We start from the raw sequence: 23553 nt of genomic DNA on the forward strand, positions 1-23553 counted from the left end.
ATTCAGCTGCTCTTTCAGGTCCTTTGCTGTCTCTGACAGAATTACAATGTCTTCGGCAAACCTCAAAGTTTTTATTTATTCTCCATGGATTTTAATACCTACTCCGAATTTTTCTTTTGTTTCCTTTACTGCTTGCTTGATATACAGATTGAATAACTTTGGGGATAAGCTACAACCCTGTCTCACTCCCTTCCCAACCACTGCTTCCCTTTCATGCCCCTCGACTCTTATAACTGTCATCTGGTTTCTGTACAAATTGTAAATAGCCTTTCGCTCCCTGTATTTTACCCCTGCCACCTTCAGAATTCGAAAGAGAGTATTCCACTCATCATTGTCAAAAGCTTTCTCTAAGTCTACAAATGCTACAAACGTAGGTTTGCCTTTCCTTAATCTTTCTTCTAAGATAAGTTGTAGGGTCAGTATTGCCTCACGTGGTCAAACATTTCTACGGAATCCAAACTAATCTTCCCCGAGGTCGGCTTCTACCAGTTTTTCCATTTGTCTGTAAAGAATTCGTGTTAGTATTTTGCAGCCGTGACTTATTAAACTGATAATTTGGTAATTTTCACATCTGTCAACAACTGCTTTCTTTGGGATTGGAATTCTTCTTGAAGTCTGAGGGTATTTCACCTGTCTCATATATCTTGCTCACCAGATGGTAGAGTTTTGTCAGGACTGGCTCTCCCAAGGCTGTCAGTAGTTCTAATGGAATGTTGTCTACTCCCGGGGCCTTGTTTCGACTCAGGTCTTTCAGTGCTCTATCGAACTCTTCACGCAGTATCATATCTCCTATTTCATCTTCCTCTACATTCTCTTCCATTTCTATAATATTGTCCTCAAGAACATCACCCTTGTATAGACCCTCAATATACTCCTTCCACCTTTCAGCTTTCCCTTCTTTGCTTAGTACTGGGATTACATCTGAGATCTTCGTATTTATGCAAGTCATTCTCTTTCCTCCAAAGGTCTCTTTAATTTTCCTGTGGGCAGTATCTATCTTACCCCTAGTGATATGCTCCTCTACATCGTTACATTGGCCTCTAGCCATCCCTGCTTAGCCATTTTGCACTTCCTGTCGATATTATTTTTGAAACTTCCTGGCAGATTAAAACTGTGTGCCCTACCGAGACTCGAACTCGGGACCTTTGCCTTTCGCGGGCAAGTGCTCTACCAACTGAGCTACCGAAGCATGACTCACGCCCGGTACTCACAGCTTTACTTCTGCCAGCTGTGAGTACCGGGCGTGAGTCGTGCTTCGGTAGCTCAGTTGGTAGAGCACTTGCCCGCGAAAGGCAAAGGTCCCAAGTTCGAGTCTCGGTCGGGCACACAGTTTTAATCTGCCAGGAAGTTTCATATCAGCGCACACTCTGCTGCAGAGTGAAAATCTCATTCTGGAAACATCCCCCAGGCTGTGGCCAAGCCATGTCTCCGCAATATCCTTCTTTCAGGAGTGGTAGTTCTGCAAGGTTCGCAGGAGAGCTTCTGTAAAGTTTGGTTGGTTGGTTGGTTTTTGGGGAAGGAGACCAGACAGCGTGGTCATCGGTCTCATCGGATTAGGGAAGGATGGGGAAGGAAGTCGGCCGTGCCCTTTCAGGGGAACCATCCCGGCATTTGCCTGGAGTGATTTAGGGAAATCACGGAAAACCTAAATCAGGATGGCCGGACGCGGGATTGAACCGTCGTCCTCCCGAATGCGAGTCCAGTGTCTTACCACTGCGCCACCTCGCTCGGTTGTAAAGTTTGGAAGGTAGGAGACGAGGTACTGGCAGAAGTAAAGCCGTGAGTACCGGGCGTGAGTCGTGCTTCGGTAGCTCAGTTGGTAGAGCACTTGCCCGTGAAAGGCAAAGGTCCCGAGTTCGAGTCTCGGTCGGGCACACAGTTTTAATCTGCCAGGAAGTTTCATATCAGCGCACACTCCGCTGCAGAGTGAAAATTTCATTCTGGATATTATTTTTGAGACGTTTGTATTCCTTTTTGCCTGCTTCATTTACTGCATTTTTATATTTTCTACTTTCATCAATTACATTCAATATTTCTTCTGTTACCCAAGAGTTTCTACTAGCCCTCATCTTTTTACCTATTTCATCCCTCAAAGCAAGCCATTCTTCTTCTACTGTATTTCTTTCCCCCATTCCTGTGAATTGTTACCTTATGGTCTCCCTGAAACTCTGCACAACCTCTGGTTCTTTCAGTTTATCCAGGTTCCATCTCCTTAAATTCCCACCTTTTTGCAGTTTCTTCAGTTTTAATCTACAGTTCATTACCAATAGATTGTGGTCAGAGTCCACATCTACCCCTGGAAATGTCTTACAATTTAAAACCTGGTTCCTGAATCTCAGTCTTACCATTATATAATCTATCTGAGACCTTCTAGTATCTCCAGGCTTCTTCCATGTATACAACCTTCTTCCATGATTCTTGAACCAAGCTATGATTAAGTTATGCTCCGTGCAAAATTCTACCAGGCGGCTTCCTCTTTCATTCCTTACTCCCATTCCATATTCACCTACTATGTTTCCCTCTCTACCTTTTCCTACTGTCGAGTTCCAGTCACCCATGACTATTAAATTTTCGTCTCACTTCACTATCTGAATAATTTCTTTTATCTCGTCATACATTTAATCAATCTCTTCCTCATCTGCAGAGCTAGTTGGCATATAAACTTGTACTACTGTGGTAGGTGTGGGCTTCGTATCTATCTTGGCCACAATAATGCGTTCACTATGCTGTTTGTAGTAGCTTACCCGCATTCCTATTTTCCTATTCATTATTAAACCTACTCCTGCAATACCCCTATTTGATTTTGTATTTATAACCCTGTATTCACCTGACCAGAAGTCTTGTTCCTCCTCCCACCGAACTTCACTAATTCCCACTATATCTAACTTTAACCTATCCATTCCCCTTGTTAAATTTTCTAACCTACCTGCCCGATTAAGGGAGCTGAAATTCCACACTCCGATTCGTAGAATGCCTTCTTTCTCCTGATAACAGTGTCCTCCTGAGCAGTCCCCGCCCGGAAACCTGAATGGGGGACTATTTTACCTCCGGAATATTTTACCCAAGAGGACGCCATCATCATTTATCCATACAATAAAGCTGCATGCCCTCAGGAAAAATTACGGCCGTAGCTTCCCCTTGCTTTCAGCCGTTCATATTACCAGCACAGCAAGGCCATTTTGGTTAGTGTTACAAGGCCAGATCAGTCAGTCATCCCGACTGTTACCCCTACAACTACTGAAAAGGCTGCTGCCCCTTATAAATGTGATTATGTACTGCAACACCAAAATGTAATATAATATTCCATGGAGCATGGAGAGATGCATCAAACCTGTCTTCGGACCGAAGACAACAACAAGAAGCTGAAATTCCTTCTTAAGTGTAGCATTAGGCCATTAATTGTGGTCATATATAGGTACACATATGAAGTGTGCGTTTTTATGTGAGTGACACATGAAAAGAATTTTTCAGTAAAAGACTTTTCATTAAAATATTATTTAAAAAGAAAATAACTGTAAACTGGATAAACATCCCCATTATTTATGCTTTTTTTTTTAGTGCCAGTATAAGGAATTGTTAATTGTTTATTTTTCACAAAGGACTGGAATAAATGTGTCAAAATCATAAAATTTTCTATGCTAATCTTAGTGTTCGTTATATTTTTCATTGAATGACTCCAGAAAGGTTAAAATAGTTTGTTTGAATCTAGAAAGGACTATTCCTAGAAAATAAAGGGGCTAAAATCCATTTTATAAAAACCTAAAAATCCGAGCACTAGTTATCAGCTATTATGTACTTTGCACATCTTTACATTTTTTTAAGTATCAGCTTTACTGTCTATGTGTTAAAATGCTGGCTGAAAGTATATACACCTACCACCAATAAACAAATTAAAAATATAAAAAATCCTCTCTCATACATTGCCGTGTTCAAAACATTGGAAAATACAGGTTGTGATTGTTTACATTATCCCTTTCACACTTTTTATTAATCTAATCTATTAATGAGGATTTTAATCTATCTGGAAACTGATTGAATTGGAAAGATGCTTTCCATAGGTTACTAACAACTAAAGTGCTAATGTATGGCACAGATATCCTTCATCAGCATACTGAATGTTTCATCACATCGATATTGAGTTTTGACTTTTCAGCGGTTTAAGGGATTAAATTTGCTTCTTGCTGCCAGCAGGTGACATAATTATCTTGGGACATCAGCTTTTAAGGGTGTTGCATATTTTCATGTATCAATAAAATTTTGCTTTAATTTGCCAACCAATGACAGGAAATGGCTGTTCAATATTTTGCACAACTCTGATCAATCGCTGACATTCCTTGCATAGAACAGATGTATTATCTTTAAATGGCCACAATTTTCCCTTACACTTTTTCCACAACTGACCATATTGTTTTAGTATTGTTTGGGTAGCTCTCTATTCTCTTAGTAAGACTAATGATTTCTTTAAGCCTGTCACATCATGTTCTTCAGCATTTCTCATTATTGTCTAGTAAATTCTCTGCTTAATTTGTCTCTGGCCTTCAGACTATGATGCAGCTCCCATTCTCCCTACATGTCATTAGTTATCCAAACTGATTGCTGATTAGTGTTACATACTTGCTGCATTTCTCAAATACAAACAAGTTGTCATAGAAATTGACGATTTTAGAAATGCACTATATTGTCATTTAAGTTGTCTGAATTACAGACTTCTATCAAGTGTACCCTTTGAACTTTTAAAAGGTTTTCATCACGAGTGAACCTCAACATCTGTAGCTGGTGCCAAGATTTTTTCTGCCTCTTAGACAGAGTTTCACTTAAGATGAATCAGGTTGTTTTATGTTTTATAAAATGGAGAGTTGTATTTGATGAGGGTATGACTATATAATTGATATAAATAATTGTTAATTCAAATATTACTGACAATATTTCTGGCACAGACAGCTACTACTGATAACACTATTGTAATGTGCTAAACTAAATCTAGGGCAGTTTATCAAGAACGATAATTATCATGAACAATACTGGCATTATTGCTGTAAGTAAAAGTGTCTGCATACAAGATAAGTCTGTAATATACTGTATATTTAAAACAACATGATAGAAATAGAAATGAAAACACCTCCATCAATGACATATTTTGTTTACTCTTCCTGGATAAATTCATTTTTAATAACAAAATATTGTCAAATATACTGAGCAATGACAATGAAATTCTAATCTTACACTGGAAAAGATTTCATTGTTTACAATAAAACTTTATGGTGACAAAATCTGTGTTTATGAGATTTTAAACTTTGATATCAACTGGAAAACTGTCTTTATTTAAGTATTCTAAATATACATTTTAGCTTTTTTGTAGTTTGAAGACAAAACTACTGCAGAGCTTGAATTAGTAACGTCCTCTCCGAAGTAAGAAATCTGATGATCAGTGGTTCCAGTGGCTCAATGCTTCTGGCTGCTTGTCGCCTCATTGCTTGCTTAAAGTCTTCTTTCACACCCTTATCCGCTCCTCGTGTAGAGATGCGCCGCTGACTGTAGAGAGAATATAATTTGCATCATTTTGATGAATTTGATATTTTATGAGAAATATGAACTACCTCGGGAGTATTTGTTATTGTGTCTGGCTCACTAATTACCCAGAGCATGACACTGCAATAAAGACTGTGGCGTGATGAGCAGCCTCTACATTCTTTTTACAAGTCTTTCTTGAGTGATGTTATTTGGCATTATTGCTGCATATTTCCAACCACAATCTCATTACTGCAAGTTCTACATCCTATATTACAAAAAATACCAGCACAATAAGATCCAAACAATCTAGCTCTGATATTTTTCTTCTCAGGTCGTTGGAGCATAATAGGAACTGCTCCACATGTCATAAAGTATACTGACGTGGTTAAGAAGGCCAATCTTGTACAATGCATGGTAAACTTACTTCTCTTTTTGTTCCCCCTCCCTCTTCTCTCTCTCTCTCTCTCTCTCTCTCTCTCTCTCTCTCTGTGTGTGTGTGTGTGTGTGTGTGTCAGTCAACATCTGATGTGGAAAAATCCCCTTAACAATTTGTTGATGTTGTATTATCTAACAGCTTGTTGGTATTCCATTAGTTCAGTTTCTACACAACACACAACGCACCATTCTTACCTTGTTTAGAAAGGTTTAATAGAAGCCAGGAGTACTGAAGAATTCTGCATTGGCCACGGTAAATGACATCCCAAAAAGCTTGTTTCTTCGGTGTTCAGTTCTCATAAGGAACTGAATATAGTCAAAAACAATGAGACAACAGAATAAAATTTCAAGAAGAGTGTAAATCATCTCTTAAAATGTGTGCAAAATATTCCTCCAGTTTCTGTTCAGACATGTTGGCAAAAACTGCAATTAGTCTTGACCCCAGCCCAACTGGAACCAACCCTGATCTTAACTAGAAACAGTGGATTAACACTTTAACACTTGTGAAAAAGAACTGGATTTATAGTTTCACGCTAATGCTGTAACGGTGACTTCCATGAAGTTACAACATTCTCACAAATAATTAAAATATTAAGAACTTCTATTCAGACAGAACAAAGTGTGTCTGTCTGAAAAAAGAAAGAAAAATCAGCCGACATACATAACCAGCTTTATGATGGTATCATATGCAGCCTGAATTTTCACAGTGGAAATGATATTAATAACAAAACATTTAATATTTTTACAAAGTTTTATAAATGAATATTACTTGTTATTGTAATTGTGGTGGTGGTGGTGGTGGGTCTTCAGTCCAAAAACTGGTTTGATGCCACTCACCACCCTAATCTATACTTTGCAAGCCTCTTCTGCATAACTGCTGAAAAGTACATTCATTTGATCCTGGTTACTTTATTGAAGCTCTGGTCTCATTCTACAAGTTTTATCCTCCAAGCTTCCCACCATTACTAAACTGACAATTTCTCGATGCCACAGCTTGTGTCCTTCCAACTGGTCCCTTCTTTTTGTCAAATTGTGCCATAAATTTAAACCTCCTCATTAGCAATGTGACTTACCTTTCTAATCTTCAGCACTCTTCTGTACCACCTCACGTCAGAAGCTACTATTCTTTTCTAGTCTGAACTACTTGTGTGTTACACTGCCCTGCAAGGCGTCACTTTAGACAAATAGTTTCAGAAAAGATTTCCTAGTACTCAAATTTATTTTGGATAAAATAGTTTTGCATATTGGGGCATGACACTGTAAACTACTAAAACAACTAAAAACTACTAAAACAACTAAATTGCCGACATTTTGACCGACTTGATGTGGTCTTCTTTAGGGCTATTCACTGTTGTGTGCTGCTGAATGCCTTCCTTTATATACTGATGAAATTTCTTTATATACTGTCATTTTTGGTTATCTGGTGGATACCAATGTCACATATTTAAAATGTCACTCCACAATTTGAAGAGGTTGTTATGGAGGGGTGACTGTACATTACACTGTTGCTTCTGTTACCCTCATGGCTGACTGGAAGAAAATCTAGTAGATGATTGGCAGAAGGCAGTGTATTGGTTGTTTGTTGCCTGTAACACTCTGATAAGCGATCGGTGGGAAAACTCTTGTTGACGATGTGAAGGCAATAACAAATCAGCAGCTTGCATCTGGTGGTAGCATTTTCCTGCGACGAGGCGTTAAAACCGCACAGTATTTCTCTCACAGCCGCTTTTTATATTATTAAACTGTGTCAAATGGTGCTGCTGGCTGGAAAACACACACTGTCCACTGGCCTGGAATTGCTGGCAGCCAGGCCATAGGTAACCTGTAGCCATTCTCTCTGTTCATTCTGTTAGGGGGTTTAATTATTTCAATAGCCTCTCTTATTTTCTGTTTCCGTGTCCACAGCTGGGGAGCAAGCACACAAGGTTCTTGAAAATTTATGGGACAGCTATATTCCTGGTAGTGTTCTGCTACAGCTGACTTGCTATTCTGTCCCAGTTGTACATAATGTTCATGCTCTGAAACTAAGGATCCAGTGAATGGTCGCCACACTGCAAGTGTCTACAAGCTTCAGTGTGAATGCAGTGCAGTCTATGCTGGTGAAAGGGGGAGACCTATTAGCACTTACATTTAGGAACATGAACTTTACATGTGACTGGTACAGAACAACACGTCAGCTGTAGCAGGACACCACCAGGAATACGGCTGTCCTATCAATTTTCAAGAAACTCGCATGCTTGCTTATCAGCCGTGGATGTAGCAATGGAAAATAGGAGAGGCTATTGAAACAATTAAAGGCTCTCATAACATGAACAGGGAGAATGGCTACAAGTTACCTATGACCTGCCTGCCAGCAATTCCAGCCTGGCAGACTGCGTGTGTTCGCCAGCCACCAGCACCACTTGACCTGGGTTTAACAGTATAAACAGGGTCCGCAAGAGAATTGCTGTGCGGCCTTAACGCTTTGCTGCAGGAAAACACTACCCCCTGGATACAAGCTGCTGATTAGCTATTGCTTTCCAGTCACCAATGGGAGTTTGCCAACCAATCAGTTACCATAATGGCAAAGACAACAGACAGGCAATATCCTACCTTTTGTCAATCACCTACTAGAGTTTCCTTCCAATCAGCCACCGGGATAGCACAGGCAACAGCGTACCATACAGCTACCCTGTCATAACAACCTATTCAAATGACAACTCAGATATGTGAAGTTGGTAGCCAGCAGATAAATAACATGACAGTACATAAAGAAAGACACGGCGCTGAACTGCTCCGAAGAGGACCAAAGCAAGTTGGTCAAAATGTCAGCAGTTTAGTTGTTTTAGTATATAACAATGACACAGCCCAATACCCAAAATTATTTTATCCAAAATGACACCGGCTGTGGAAACCTGTGTACTGAAATTTATATAAAATGTCAACAAATTTCTCTTTTTCAGAAATACTTTTCTTGATATTGCAAATCTGCATTTTATCTCCTCTCTATTTTGGCAGTTGTCAGTTACTTTACTGCCCATATAACAAAACTCATGAACTTCTTTTAGTGTCTCATTTACTAATCTAATTTCCCCTGCATTGTCTAACTGAACTGCACTGCTTTGTTTTAGCTTTTGTTGGCATTTATCTTGTAACCTCTTTTCAAGAAACTATTCATTCCATTCAGCTGCTCCTGCAAGTCCATTGCTATCTCTGACAGAATTACAATGTTACTGGCAAAACTAAAGTTTTTACTTTTTTCCTTGCACTTAATTCCCTTTACAAGTTTCTTCTGTGTTTTCTTTACTGCTTGCTCTCAATAAATAGATTCAACAACACTGGGGATAGATTACAACCCTGTCCCACTTCCTTCTTGACTACTAGTTCCCTTTCACATTCTTCAACTCTTATAACTGCAGTCTGGTTTCTGAACTAGCTGTAAATAAAGTATAGCTCCCTGTATTTTATCTCTGCTATCTTCAGAATTTCAATGTTGGTATTCCAGCCAACACTGTCAAAAGCTTTCTCTAAATCTATAAATGCTTTAAACGTATGTGTACCTTTCTTCAGCCTGTCTTCTAACATAAGTCATAATGTCAGTATGCCTCACATTTAACTACATTTCTCTGGGACCCAAACTGATCTTCCGTGAGGTCGGCTTCCACCTGTGTTTCCATTCTTCTGTAAATAATTCATGCTGGTATTTTGCAATCAAAACTTATTAAACTAACAGTTTGGTAATATTATTAAATGTCAGCATTTGCCTTCTTTGGAATTGAAATTATTTAATTATACTTGAAGTCTGCAGGTATTTTGCCAGATTCATATACCTTGCACACCGGGTGGAATGGTTTCATTATGTCATGTTTTTTCTAGGTTTTCAATAATTCTAAGGGAATGTTATCTACTACTGGAGGCTTTTTTCAACTCAGGTCTTTCAATGCTCTGTCAAATTCTTATTGTAATATCAAATCTCCCAGCCCATATTCATCTACTTCCTCTCTCTTTCTATAATATTGCCTTAAAGTTAATTTCCCTTGCATAACTTTTATACTTATTCCTTCCACCATCCTGCTCCCCTTTCTTTGCATAGTACTGGCTTGCCATATAAGCATGATGGTTGGTTGATTTGTGGGAGGGAACCAAATAGTGAGATCACCAGTCCCAAGATCTGGGATGGCAGAAGTGAAGGGAGGAACAACACAAACAGCACAGTCCAGTCAAGGGGAACGGAGAAAGTGCAAAGAGGGAAAAGGAATGTTAGGAAAGCAGGAAGAGGGCAGAACAAGAGGAGATGGGTGTGAACGGGGAAAGCTGGGATGTTCCGAAATGCTATGCGCAGTGGAGCACCAGCACTGCCACTGACTCATCCCAACACCAACACCATATCATACCTTTATCACGACACAAAGAGGCAACATGAGGGGAAGAACACAAAAGAAAAGAGGAAACAAAACAGCACAACAGATCAGACAAAACATAGGGAAAAGGTGGGGAGAACCTGTCCAGTATAGAGGCAAGGCCAAAGACTCTATAACCACCACCTACACTACTGAGAAACTCAAATGCCAGAGGAAAAGTCAAGGACTTATATCTGCAAGTACAAACCACTTTTGTGAAGAAAGCCAAGGCTGGACATAACCACACGAGGATCGTCCCCTGACACACGAGACAAGGAAGGTGGGAGGACATATTCAGTATGCTGGGCTGAAAAGCGGCATAGTCCAGCAAAATATGGATAATTGTGAGCGGAACCCCGCAACTACAGAGGGGGATGGGAGGGTGGCTCACTCATTGCAGAGTAAAACACAACGGGTGAACCTAGTACAGCCAATATAATGATGACAGAGGACGGTAGATTCCTGCCGGGAGAGGCAGAGGGAAGAACAGCACATGGTGGGAATTTCTTTGGTGGCACGAAGTTCATTAGACAGAGGGTAGCTTCCCAGGAGTCACCCCACGATTGAGCGAAAAGAGAACTGATGTAAAGCCGCAAATCTGCTCCTGGAGGGGTCACGGAGAATGGGGGTAGTTGGCTGTGGTCGCCCTCCAGTCAGATTATCAGCAAGTTCATTACCCAGGATACCCGGCAGTTACCAGTGGCTAAATGGATACCACGATGGTGAACTGAGTCCAAGAGCAGCAGTGTGGAAGGAGCAGCCAATCTATAAACTTGACAACCACAGTCTGGGTGCAACAGAACTAATGCCCAGTAAAGACGGAGAAGAGTTGAATGATTTGTGCCCCACGAGGTGGTGTGGGCAATGAAGTGAAGAACATTGAGTTTACAAAAACTGCCAACCTTCAGATGACGAATCTGAGGGAACCAAGTAAGCTGTTCTCAAAAAGAAGACCCAAGAAATGGAACTGGGGGACCACGGTCAGTTGTTGGGCATCGAGATAAGAGACCTGGATAGGATGGACCTTAGTCTGGTGGCAGAAATGCACCAACCTCAACTTAAGGCAAGAGAATTGAAAATCATGAGTGTGTCCACAGGGAAGCGCACTGGAAGGCACCCTGGAGCTGTCGTTCCACAGAGGCCACCGAGCAGGAGCTAACACAAATATAGAAATCATCCACAACAGAGCAGAGTTGACCGCTGGTCCAGCAGAGGCCCCAAGTCCATTAATGGCAATTAGAAAAAGAAGGACACTTCATATGGATCCCCATGGGGTGCCATTTTCCTGAATCTGCAGAGATCTGAGAACAGTGCCAACCCAGACTCGGAACAACTAGTGGGACAGGAACTGGCGAATAAAAATCGGGACGGCGGCCCAAAGACCTCACTCATGAAGCATAAGGAGGATGTGACAGTACCAAGCTGTGTCATAGGCCTTACGGAAATCAAAGAAAACTGCGACAAGATGGGGTGCTGAGAAAAGGCCTGCCAAACTGTGGATTCTACTCAAAGCAGATGATCGATCGGAGACTGTCTCTTTCGAAAGCCGCACTGGCAGGAGATAAAAGGTCCTGAGCCACCATCTGTTCTAGTAACTTGCAGGGGACATTTGTCTGGCTGATGGGCCAGTAACCATAAAGAGATGACGGGTTCTTGCCAGGCTTGCGGACAGGAACCACGATACTGTCTCTGCATCGAGAGGGGAAAACATCTTGGAGCCAAATACAGTTAAACACCTGGAGGAGATACTGACATTGTGAAGGGCTGAGGTGTTGAAACAATCGGTTGTGGATGGAGTCAGGGCCAGGGTCTGAACTGTGAGAAGAAGAGAGGGCCAAAAGCAGCTCACTTTCAGTAAAAGCTTCATTGTAGGATTCCACCTGACAAGCAGTAAAACAAAAGCGGGAAGCTTCAGGCAGCTATTTCAGATGGAGGAAGGCAGCCGGAGAGGAGGCTGTCGCCGATGTTATTGCAAAATGGGTCAGAAAGTGTTCCGCAAGAATGGATGGATCTGTACAAAGGCCACTTGGAAGGGCAAGGCCCAGAATGTAAGACTGCCACTGACAACCTTGGAGGGTGCAGACTATAGCCCACACCCATGATGAAGGGACAAATGAACCGAGACAGGGGACAAAGCATTCACAACACACCAGTTTGCTCTATTTGATCAAGTAACGGGCTTTGGCATGAAGACAAGTAAAGGTAATAAAACCGGCTGAGGATGGGTGCCACGTAAGATGCTGCAAGGTGCAACAACAATCATGGACAGCAGTGGCAATAGCCATGCTTCAATGTGGAACTGGCTAACAGTGAATGGGGCCTGTCACGCGGAGAAAGGCAATGCCAGCAGCAAGGATTATCTTATCAGACAGATCACAGACAACTTCATCAATACAACCTGACGAAGAAGGCAGATACATGACCTGGGAGGCATATGAAGGCCAGTCAGCACGTTGGAAAGCTTGGCAGAGAAACCTGGTCATTGGGGGGAGGGAGGGGGGGGGGACGAGAGAATCAATGGGGAGTGGTCACTATCACAGAGTTCATCGTATGATGACCAGTGTAAGGTAGGGAGAAGGGGAGAGGAAGAGAGTGAAAGCTCAATGGCAAAGAAAGTGCCATATGCAGCACTAAAATTAGTACGGGAACCATCATTAAGAAGGCACAGGTTGTGGTCCACTAGAAATTGGTCAATGAGGAGTCTCCCCCCGACTAGATGAAGAAGCAGTGCCCCAGAAAGGCTGATGGGCACTAAAATCCCCAAGGAGGAGGAAGGGAGGGGCAGTTAGGGTAGCATACGCAGGTGGCCTGTCAGGAGGGAGATAGAGATTGCAAAGATTTCAAACTGTGATGGCAGAGTCTAAGTGGACCAGATCAGCAACTGTTTCCAACATGGTACAAAGTGGGATCACTGTACTAACAATATCCATATGGACCAATGTTCAGGCACCACCGGAAGTTCTCACAGGGCCAAACTGGTACCATCAGAAATACAGTACCCACAAAGGGTCGGCGAGAGACCATCAGTAGAATGAGATTCCTGGAGAATGACACTGACAGTAGTATCTGTTAAAGTTTCATTGAATAATCACAACAGCTGGGTACCTCTCATTGCCTGTGTGTTTGGGTGATCTGCCCTTCCTTCTTCTTAAACTTCCCTGACCTACCTCCCTCCTTCCTTGAGGGAGGAATTAAGAGCTCTGAGAGCTAGGATACTGCCTATCGTCAATACTAAATATTATGCTTATTGAAGGTAAGTACTTGCCAGTACTTCTGTCTTAAAATTTCATACTTTCCTTAAATGATATAACACAATTAATTATTTCAAAAACAAACTGGCAGTGAGGAAAAAAGCTGTATCCATCACTATGAGCATGATTACATTCCTAGATGCCATTGAAATATTAATTAAATAGCATTTTTGCTGTCACAATAAACAGAACAATCATGAGAAGCATCACAATTCACATATGAAAGAAGAAAAGAAATTTTGAGGGAGCTATGACCGCCACAGAACGCTGCAGAAGCAGAATGCTGGCTCCGAGTACAAATGTTTCAAGTTCCCATTTTTTTGGATAATTCCCATGCTTCTATACACCAGCAGTGCACTTAGTCACAAGCAACACTCATACATATTTAAAATTTTCTGCATATTCTATGTTCTTTTTCAGTTTCACTAATATCTGGCTACCCTGATTGGGGTTTTTGTAGTGTTTTTACAACATTACAGACAAATGCTGGGATGGTTCCAAAATTCACCAAAACTGTGGCCAACTGCTTTCCCTATCCTCCATCAGCTAGTTTTCACCTCTAATGATCTTGTCATCAATGGGAAACTTAATTCTAACATATCTTTCTTCTAGCCACACATGTGAAACTGAGGAAAAGCCATCTTGTGAGCCATACATGTAACCTGTCTTGGAAGACTCATTCAGCACAATATTTACATGATCATTACTTAGCTATGAGAGTGAACTGCCACACTGGTTATTTTGCTGCAGAGTTTTGCCTTTTTCCTCTTTTACATAATTCATAATATTCTGTGGATCCTATCAAAATGGATAAGCTTCAGGGGTCTGGTGTGAGTCAAATGTGCATTAAGAAAGAGAAGTAACTGTTACAAATTGCATTAATAGTTAACTACTGTTAAAATACTTTATTTGTGTTTACTCAGGCTAAATTCAGCGTAATACAGTCAGCAGAAAAACTGCCATTTTGGGAGCAAAAAGAAAAGAAAGGAAGAAAAAATGCTCGTACTGTTCTATTGTTAGCTTAATATCTACATAGTCTCATTGCTATTTATCATAAAACCACACTTAGCTATTTGCCGCAAGAAGAGAGGCTTTTTTACCACGAGTATTGCTGCTAGTCACCTATCTAACAAAAATAACAAATCCTTAATTAAATTCTTTGTAAATTTACAAGTAGGCTATGTTTTTAATCATTTAGTCGAACAATAGAAACTCCAGATAGGAATATGAGCAATGTAGGAAAAGACAGATTACTACTTGAAGAATGAGATTTTCACTCTACAGCGGAGTGTGCGCTTATATGAAACTTCCTGGCAGATTAAAACTGTGTGCCCGACCGAGACTCGAACTCGGGACCTTTGCCTTTGCCGCGAAAGGCAAAGGTCCCGAGTTCGAGTCTCGGTCGGGCACACAGTTTTAATCTGCCAGGAAGTTTCATATCAGCGCACACTCCGCTGCAGAGTGAAAATCTCATTCTGGAAACATCCCCCAGGCTGTGGCTAAGCCATGTCTCCGCAGTATCCTTTCTTTCAGGAGTGCTAGTCCTGCAAGGTTCGCAGGAGAGCTTCTGTAAAGTTTGGAAGGCAGGAGACGAGATACTGACAGAAGTAAAGCTGTGAGGACCGGGCGTGAGTCGTGCTTCGGTACCTCAGATGGTAGAGCACTTGCCCGCGAAAGGCAAAGGTCCCGAGTTCGAGTCTCGGTCGGGCACACAGTTTTAATCTGCCAGGAAGTTTCAGATTGCTACTTACCGTAAAAAAGACACGTCGAGCTGCAGGCAGGCACAATTAAGACTCACATAAAGCTTTCAGCCATAGCCTTTGTCAGTAAAAGACACCCCCCCTCCCCCCTACACACACCACAAAAAGGAAGCACACCTCACACACACGAGCACCAACTCCAGCATCTTGGGCCGGAATGCTGCATCACGTGGGATGCAAGCAGAAATCTGGAGGGGGCTGGTGAGGAGAAGAGATATTAGTGTATGAGTGGAGAGAGAGAAAGAGAGAGACAGACACTTCCTGGTGGAGAGTACAGGGATTAAATTGCCAACAGGCACAGTGTCAGGAGGTTGTGGGACAAGGAGGTGGGGAAAAAAAGAAGCAAACAAGGAGAGGAGTGGGGAAGAACAGGCAGATGCATTGGCAGAGGGCCACAAATAAACAGGGTGGGAGACGAATAGGGAGGAGATGATAGGACATCCTGATGCTGCACCTGTTGGCTGTCTAGTCCCTGCACACTCCACAAGACAGCATTCTTCTTTCTCCCCACCCGTACACTACTATCCCATCCCCTTCCCCGCCCCGACCAGATTGCTGCTTGCAACCCACGTGATGTTGCATTCTGGCCCGAGCTGCTGCAGTTGGTGGTTGTGTGCGCATGAGATATGTTTGTTTGTGTGTGTGTGTGTGTGTGTGTGTGTGTGTTTTACTGACGAAGGCTGTAGCCGAAAGCTTTATTAGAGTGTATTTTGATTGTGACTGTGTGCAACTTGACATGTCTTCTTTACAGTAAGAAAAAAATATTTTTTCTTACATTGTTGTTTTTAATTATTTATATATGTGGACTGAAGTGACAAATGAAAATTCGTACCAAGGCTGGGATTCAAACTGAGGTCTCCTGGCCATTAGGCAGATGTGCTTACCACTACATCATCCCAGCACAGTGGCTTCGCACAACTGCACAGACTACCCTAGTGTGTCTCCCTCCTCAATCCAAATTCCCATTCATGCTTCAGTCTGATTCTTACACAGTTGGAGAGCCGTTGCAATGCTGCTCTAGTTAAGGGAGAATACTAAGTGGGCTGCAGTGTGAATGGGAATTTGGACTGAGAAGGGAGGCGTGCTAGGGTGGTCCGTGCAGCTGTGCAAAGCCTCTGTGCCAGGGTGGCGTAGCGGGTAGCACATCCGATTAGTGACCAGGAGGCCCGGGTTCTAATCCTGGCCTCAGCACAAATTTTCATTTGTTGCTTCAGTCTGCGTGTATACATCACAGATGTTTGAGACTTTAAAATATCTCTGGAACCATATAGTTCCACTTGGTTTTTAATTATTGTTTAATTTCTAAGGCTTCCCATTTTCCTGTTGTATGACTGTATAAATAAGAAAACAGCAAGGGCACTACAGCACTTGCTTTCTGCTGTCCACATCATTGCTAAGCTTTCAACATAATGTTCTTTTAAACCTGAAAACTGAAAGTTTCTTTCTGGCATACCATTCACAGATTCAAAAAACCTTTTTAGATGTGCTTTTTGGGTGGAGTCCGCCTTTAGCAAAACACAATTTTGTCTTCTGTCCCAGACATGTTTCACTGTAGTTGCAGCATTGTCAGGTTTATTTTATTATTATTATTATGGATTCTTACCACATGGTGTGGTTTTCCTCCTGTATTACGTTTTTACAGTGTCTGTTTTTCTTTACAGTTTGTCATCCGCAAGCTTTCTTTTTATGTCATCTTCTTCACTGTCAACTTCTGCGTATTGAGAAGCTCTGTGTATTGGTAAGAAGCCATAATAATAAAAAAACATTGATGATGCTGCAACTGCAGTGAAACATGTCTGGGACAAAAAACAAAATTGTGTTTTGCTAAAGGCGGACCCCACCAAAAAACATCTGTTACTGTTAAAGCAAACACAGACAAAAGAGCTTCATTCTCAAGATGATTTTTAGATGTGTGTGTTTATAAGTCAGTTATTTTTGTTTCACAGGCTTCTAAATAAATAGTCACATTTTAGTACATGATATCTAAAAGAGGTTAAACACCACTTTCCATGAGAATATTTAGATTTATTACCTTGATGGTTGTGTGCTGGGCACAATTTCAAGTGGAATAGCTCCACCTTGTTCAGTAGTGAGGTACACAAATTCTTCAAGGAGATCAATGGAAATAACATAGTGCTGGAACGGAGAGTAAGTAAAACTGCCCTTGTGATGAATCCGTTGCACCAGTTGATCCATAAGCTCTTCTTCCAGAGGCCAGTCTAACTGAACAAGAACTGTCATGTGCCCAATTATTAAATCCGTGTCACAGTCAGGTCTTTGGAGACATTTCTGTAAACAAATAATCTGTCACAGTTAAAAGGAAAAAAAGCGTGAATTAGAAATATCACCAATCAGTTATAATCTTACAACACATTTCACTTAGCATACCTGCCCACTTGTCTTACAGTTCCCTCATTATCAATCTGAAAACCACATTGGGACTTCCATTTCCAACAACAGACAAGTAAGATAATGCATATGTTGTGTGTCTTTTTCATGTGATTCATCTTATGTACGAAAAAATGTGCAAATCATCACTGAAAAGGATCATATAGTCCTAAAACTTCAATCCTGTTAGATAGTAGCACAGGAAGAATGAGGACATGTTTCCAACAATAATGTTAGTGACTGATGACATAACAGTGCAAAAGGGGATGGGGGGAGGGGGAGGGAGGCATAAATCAATGATAGACCTTAAAATACAATGACTACAAAGAAAGTTCTTTTACTCCATTTTCATCTAGGAATTCAGAAATAAACCAGCTACTGGATACCACACGACACGTAATTTTAAGAAAAGTACTGAGTGATGTCAGCAGTGTACAAGTTCTCTAAGGAAATAATTTAATAATGAAGACTTGCTATCATTATTTGAGCAGAAGTCAATGTGGCCTGGTACCTCAATTATTCAATGAGGACAAACATCGGTAGTCAAGGTCATTTCACATTCCAGGTTACATGGCATCATTAGTTTTGTATGTAGCTCACCAAAGTCTAAAATATACAGAAAAGAGATATATTGCTACTCACCATAAGGATTACATGCTGCATAGCACATGTCATGCATGCATGAGTGCCATCTCCGGCAGCTCAGAGTGGAATGCAATTTCACTAGAATGAAAGCAGCAATCTGGAGTCGGCAGGAAAGGGAAAGGGGTACCAGGGTACAGTTGAAGGGAGAGGAGGTCTCCATCCGGCAGAGCGTGCAGGGACTAGATGTCAGGCACAACGAGACTGTCACCAGGTGCAGCATGTAGAGGCAGTGGGGCAGGGAGGTGGGGAGGAAACAAGGAATGGAAAAGGAGAGGAGCAGGGAAGAGGAAAGACGGGTGCACTGGCAGAGGGTGGCACACAATGAGGGTGAGTTGATGTGAACAGGGAGGAGATGCTAGGACAGACGGGATGGAAACTATTGGGTGGAGGGTACCGGAATAGTAGATTACTGTAGGTTGAGGTAAGGATAATTTTGGGGGTGGAGAATGTGTTGTAAGGATAACTTCCATCTGCACAATTAAGAAAAGCTGCTGGTGGAGGGAATGGTCAAGATGGTCCAGGTTGTGAAGCAGCCACTGAAAAAAAGTACATTATATTCACTGCATATTATGATACAGGGTGGTCTACTTTGCTCTGCCTCACAGTTTTGTGGTAGTTGTTCATCCTGGTGGACAGCTCGTTGGTTGTTGTTGTTGTTGTTGTTGTGGTCTTCAGTCCTGAGACTGGTTTGATGCAGCTCTCCATGCTACTCTATCCTGTGCAAGCTTCTTCATCTCCCAGTACTTACTGCAGCCTACATCCTTCTGAATCTGCTTAGTGTATTCATCTCTTGGTCTCCCTCTACGATTTTTACCCTCCACGCTGCCCTCCAATACTAAATTGGTGATCCCTCGATGTCTCAGAACATGTCCTACCAACCGATCCCTTCTTCTAGTCAAGTTGTGCCACAAGCTCCTCTTCTCCCCAATTCTATTCAACACCTCCTCATTAGTTATGTGATCTACCCATCTAATCTTCAGCATTCTTCTGTAGCACCACATTTCGAAAGCTTCTATTCTCTTCTTGTCTAAACTATTTATCGTCCACATTTCACTTCCATACATGGCTACACTCCATACAAATACTTACAGAAACGGCTTCCTGACATTTAAATCTATACTCTATGTTAACAAATTTTTCTTCTTCAGAAATGCTTTCCTTGCCATTGCCAGTCTACACTTTATATCCTCTCTACTTCATCATCATGTTATTTTGCTCCCCAAATAGCAAAACTCCTTTACTACTTTAAGTGTCTCATTTCCTAATCTAATTCCCTCAGCATCGCCTAACTTAATTCGACTACATTCCATTATCCTCGTGCTGCTTTTGTTGATGTTCATCTTATACCCTCCTTTCAAGACACTGTCCATTCCGTTCAATTGCTCTTCCAACTCCCTTGCTCTCTCTGACAGAATTACGTCATCAGCGAATCTCAAAGTTTTTATTTCTTCTACATGGATTTTAATGTCTACTCCGAATTTTTCTTTTGTTTCCTTTATTGCTTGCTCAATATACAGATTGAATAACATCGGGGAGAGGCTACAAACCTCTCACTCCCTTCCCAACCACTGCTTCCCTTTCATGTCCCTCGACTCTTATAACTGCCACCTGCTTTCTGTACAAATTGTAAATAGCCTTTCGATCCCTGTATTTTACCCCTGCCACCTTCAGAATTTGAAAGAGAGTATTCCAATCAACATTGTCAAAAGCTTTCTCCAAGTCTACAAATGCTAGAAATGTAGGTTTGCCTTTCCTTAATCTTTCTTCTAAGATAAGTTATAGAGTCAGTATTGCCTCACGCGTTCCAACATTTCTACGGAATCCAAACTGATCTTCCCCGATGTCGGCTTCTACCAGTTTTTCCATTTGTCTGTAAAGAATTCGCGTTAGTATTTTGCAGCCGTGACTTATTAAACTGATAGTTCGGTAATTTTCACATCTGTCAACACCTGCTTTCTTTGGGATTGGAATTATTATATTCTTCTTGAAGTCTGAGGGTATTTCGCCTCTCTCATACATCTTGCTCACCAGACGATAGAGTTTTGTCAGGACTGGCTCTCCCAAGGCCGTCAGTAGTTCTGATGGAATGTTGTCTACTCCGGGGGCCTTGTTTCGGCTCAGGTCTTTCAGTGCTCTGTCAAACTCTTCACACAGTATCATAGGTCCCATTTCATCTTCATCTACATCCTCTTCCATTTCCATAATATTATCGTCAAGTACATCACCCTTGTATAGACCCTCTATATACTCCTTCCACCTTTCTGCTTTCCCTTCTTTGCTTAGAACTGGGTTTCCATCTGAGCTCTTGATATTCATACAAGTGGTTCTCTTTTCTCCAAAGGTCTCTTTAATTTTCCTGTAGGCAGTATCTATCTTACCCCTAGTGAGATAAGCCTCTATATCCTTACATTTGTCCTCTAGCCATCCCTGCTTAGCCATTTTGCACTTCCTGTCGATATTATTTTTGAGACGTTTGTATTCCTTTTGGCCTGCTTCATTTACTGCATTTTTATATTTTCTACTTTCATCAATTAAATTCAATATTTCTTCTGTTACCCAAGAGTTTCTACTAGCCCTCCTCTTTTTACCTATTTCATCCTCTGCTGCCTTCACTATTTCATCCCTCAAAGGTAGCCATTCTTCTTCTACTGTATTTCTTTCCCCATTCCTGTGAATTGTTACCTTATGGTCTCCCTGAAACTCTGCACAACCTCTGGTTCTTTCAGTTTATCCAGGTCCCATCTCCTTAAATTCCCACCTTTTTGCAGTTTCTTCAGTTTTAATCTACAGTTCATAACCAATAGATTGTGGCCAGAGTCCACATCTGCCCCTGGAAATGTCTTACTATTTAAAACCTGGTTCCTAAATCTCTGTCTTACCATTATATAATCTATCTGATACCTTTTAGTATCTCCAGGGTTCTTCCATGTATACAACCTTCTTTCATGATTCTTGAGCCAAGTGGTAGCTATGATTAAGTTATGCTCTGCACAAAATTCTACCAGGCGGCTTCCTCATTCATTTCTTAGCCCCAAACCATATTCACCTACTATGTTTCCTTCTCTCCCTTTTCCTACTCTCGAATTCCAGTCACCCATGACAATTAAATTTTCGTCTCCCTTCACTATCTGAGTAATTTCTTTTATTTCATCATAAATTTCATCAATTTCTTCATCATCTGCAGAGCTAGTTGGCATATAAACTTGTACTACTGTAGTAGGCGTGGGCGTCGTGTCTATCTTAGTCACAATAATGCGTTCACTATGCTGTTTGTAGTAGCTTTCCCGTACTCCTATTTTTTTTATTCATTATTAAACCTACTCCTGCATTACCCCTATTTGATTTTGTGTTTATAACCCTGTATTCACCTGACCAAAAGTCTTGTTCCTCCTGCCACCAAACTTCACTATTTCCCACTATATCTAACTTAAACCTATCCATTTCCCTTTTTAAATTTTCTAACCTACCTGCCCAATTAAGGGATCTGACATTCCACACTCCGATCCGTAGAATGCCAGTTTTCTTTTTCCTGATAACGACGTCCTCTTGAGTAGTCCCCGCCTCGAGATCCGAATGGGGGACTATTTTACCTCCGGAATATTTTACCCAAGAGGACGCCATCATCATTTAATCATACAGTAAAGCTGCATGCCCTCGGGAAAAATTTCGGCTGTAGTTTCCCCTTGCTTTCAGCCGTTTGCAGTTACCAGAACAGCATGGCCATTTTGGTTAGTGTTACAAGGCCAGATCAGTCAATCATCCAGACTGTTGCCCCTGCAACTACTGAAAAGGCTGCTGCCCCTCTTCAGGAACCACACGTTTGTCTGGCCTCTCAACAGATACCCCTCCATTGTGGTTGCACCTATGGTACAGCTATCTGTATCGTTGAGGCATGCCAGCCTCCCCACCAACGGCAAGGTCCATGTTTCATGGGGGGAAGAGCTCGTTGGTAGTCCATTGGAGTCCGGGCCACATATGAAAGCAGCCGTGTGATATACCAGCTCTGTTGCGATCATTGCACAGCTTTTTATATTGGTATAGCTCGTTGGTAGTGATACCAATATAAAAAGCTGTGCAATGATTGCAACAGAGCATGTATATCACACGGCTGCTTTCATATGTGGCCCGGACTCCGATGGAGTAGGGTAAGCTCGTGACAGGACTATAGTAGGAAGTGCTTGGAGGTGGATTGGGCAGATCTTGCAACAGGATCTTCTACAGGGAGCGGCTGGGGGTTGGGACTGGGAGTGGCATAGGGACAGACTAGGATTCTGTGGAGACTGGTCACTTTAGGAGGGATGGGAAGGACCTCGGTTATCCCTCATTTCAGGGCATGATATGTAGTTAATCAAAGCCCTGATGAAGGGTCTGGGACAGTACTGGGTGAAGAAGAGGGCACTCTTTAGTAGCTGTTTCTTGGGGATGGTGGGAGGATTGGGGGTATGTGGGGAAATGACATGGAAGATCTGTGGACTAGGTCTGAGGGGTAGTGCCTGTCTGTGAAAAGGTGTTGGTGAAACCTTCAGCATACTGGGCAAAGGAGTACTTATCACTGCAGATATGCCTCACCCAGGTGGCCAGGCTGGTGTAAAAGGGGTAACAGTTGTTGAAATGCAGGTACAGCTAGGAGGTTGGCGGGTTTAATGTGAATAGAGGTGTGGATGGAGCCAGCAGAGGAGGAGGCCAACATGCAGGAAAGTGGCACACTGAGTTGAGGAGGATTGAGTGAAGTGGATAGGAGAGTCTACATCTGAAGAATATGGTTTTAATAATTACTTGCATCTTAATTTGTTAGATATAAGGCTTGTAGGTACCTAAATTATGGAAAGCGTTCAGTGTTTTTTTGGCACTAATTTCCAGTATTTCCACACTGCTAAGCATATAGTATTGTTAGCAGATTTATTTATTTAACCTGGTCTCATTAGGTCCATCAAGCCCTCTCTTACATCAGACCATGGTTTCTCACACACAGTACTTCTTTTTATTCACTTTGGGAATAACAATTTTAATATGACAAATAGTATTAAAATGATTTGAATGTTTACAGAGACAAGTCAGTAAATAGTACTGACTATGAACTAATAAAGTTAATACTGGTAGTACGTGTACTACTACTGCTGCAGCTGCCACTAATGGTGGTAATAGTAACAGTTATAATGACAACAATAACGATAGTAGCAGATA

General features: G+C 41.6%; 1 protein-coding gene and 1 non-coding gene across 2 annotated transcripts in view; one reads left to right on the plus strand and one right to left on the minus strand.

Annotated features, from left to right (window-relative positions):
* Positions 1–1800: 1800 nt before the first annotated feature.
* On the plus strand, positions 1801–1875 carry Trnas-uga (transfer RNA serine (anticodon UGA)). Its single transcript has one exon. It is a non-coding gene; the product is annotated as a tRNA-Ser (tRNA).
* Positions 1876–5156: 3281 nt separating this feature from the next.
* The window catches only part of LOC126203329 (integrator complex subunit 10), a 121964-nt gene continuing 103567 nt past the window's right edge, over positions 5157–23553 (minus strand). Inside the window, exons 12-13 of the mRNA XM_049937600.1 lie at positions 17369–17625; positions 5157–5532 (exon numbers count right to left, since the gene is read on the minus strand). Coding sequence (XP_049793557.1) covers positions 5373–5532; positions 17369–17625 — 417 coding nt within the window. The 3' untranslated portion in view covers positions 5157–5372. The remainder of the gene's footprint in view (positions 5533–17368; positions 17626–23553) is intronic.

Source organism: Schistocerca nitens, chromosome 9, assembly GCF_023898315.1.
Source record: "Schistocerca nitens isolate TAMUIC-IGC-003100 chromosome 9, iqSchNite1.1, whole genome shotgun sequence".
Lineage (NCBI taxonomy): Eukaryota > Metazoa > Arthropoda > Insecta > Orthoptera > Acrididae > Schistocerca > Schistocerca nitens.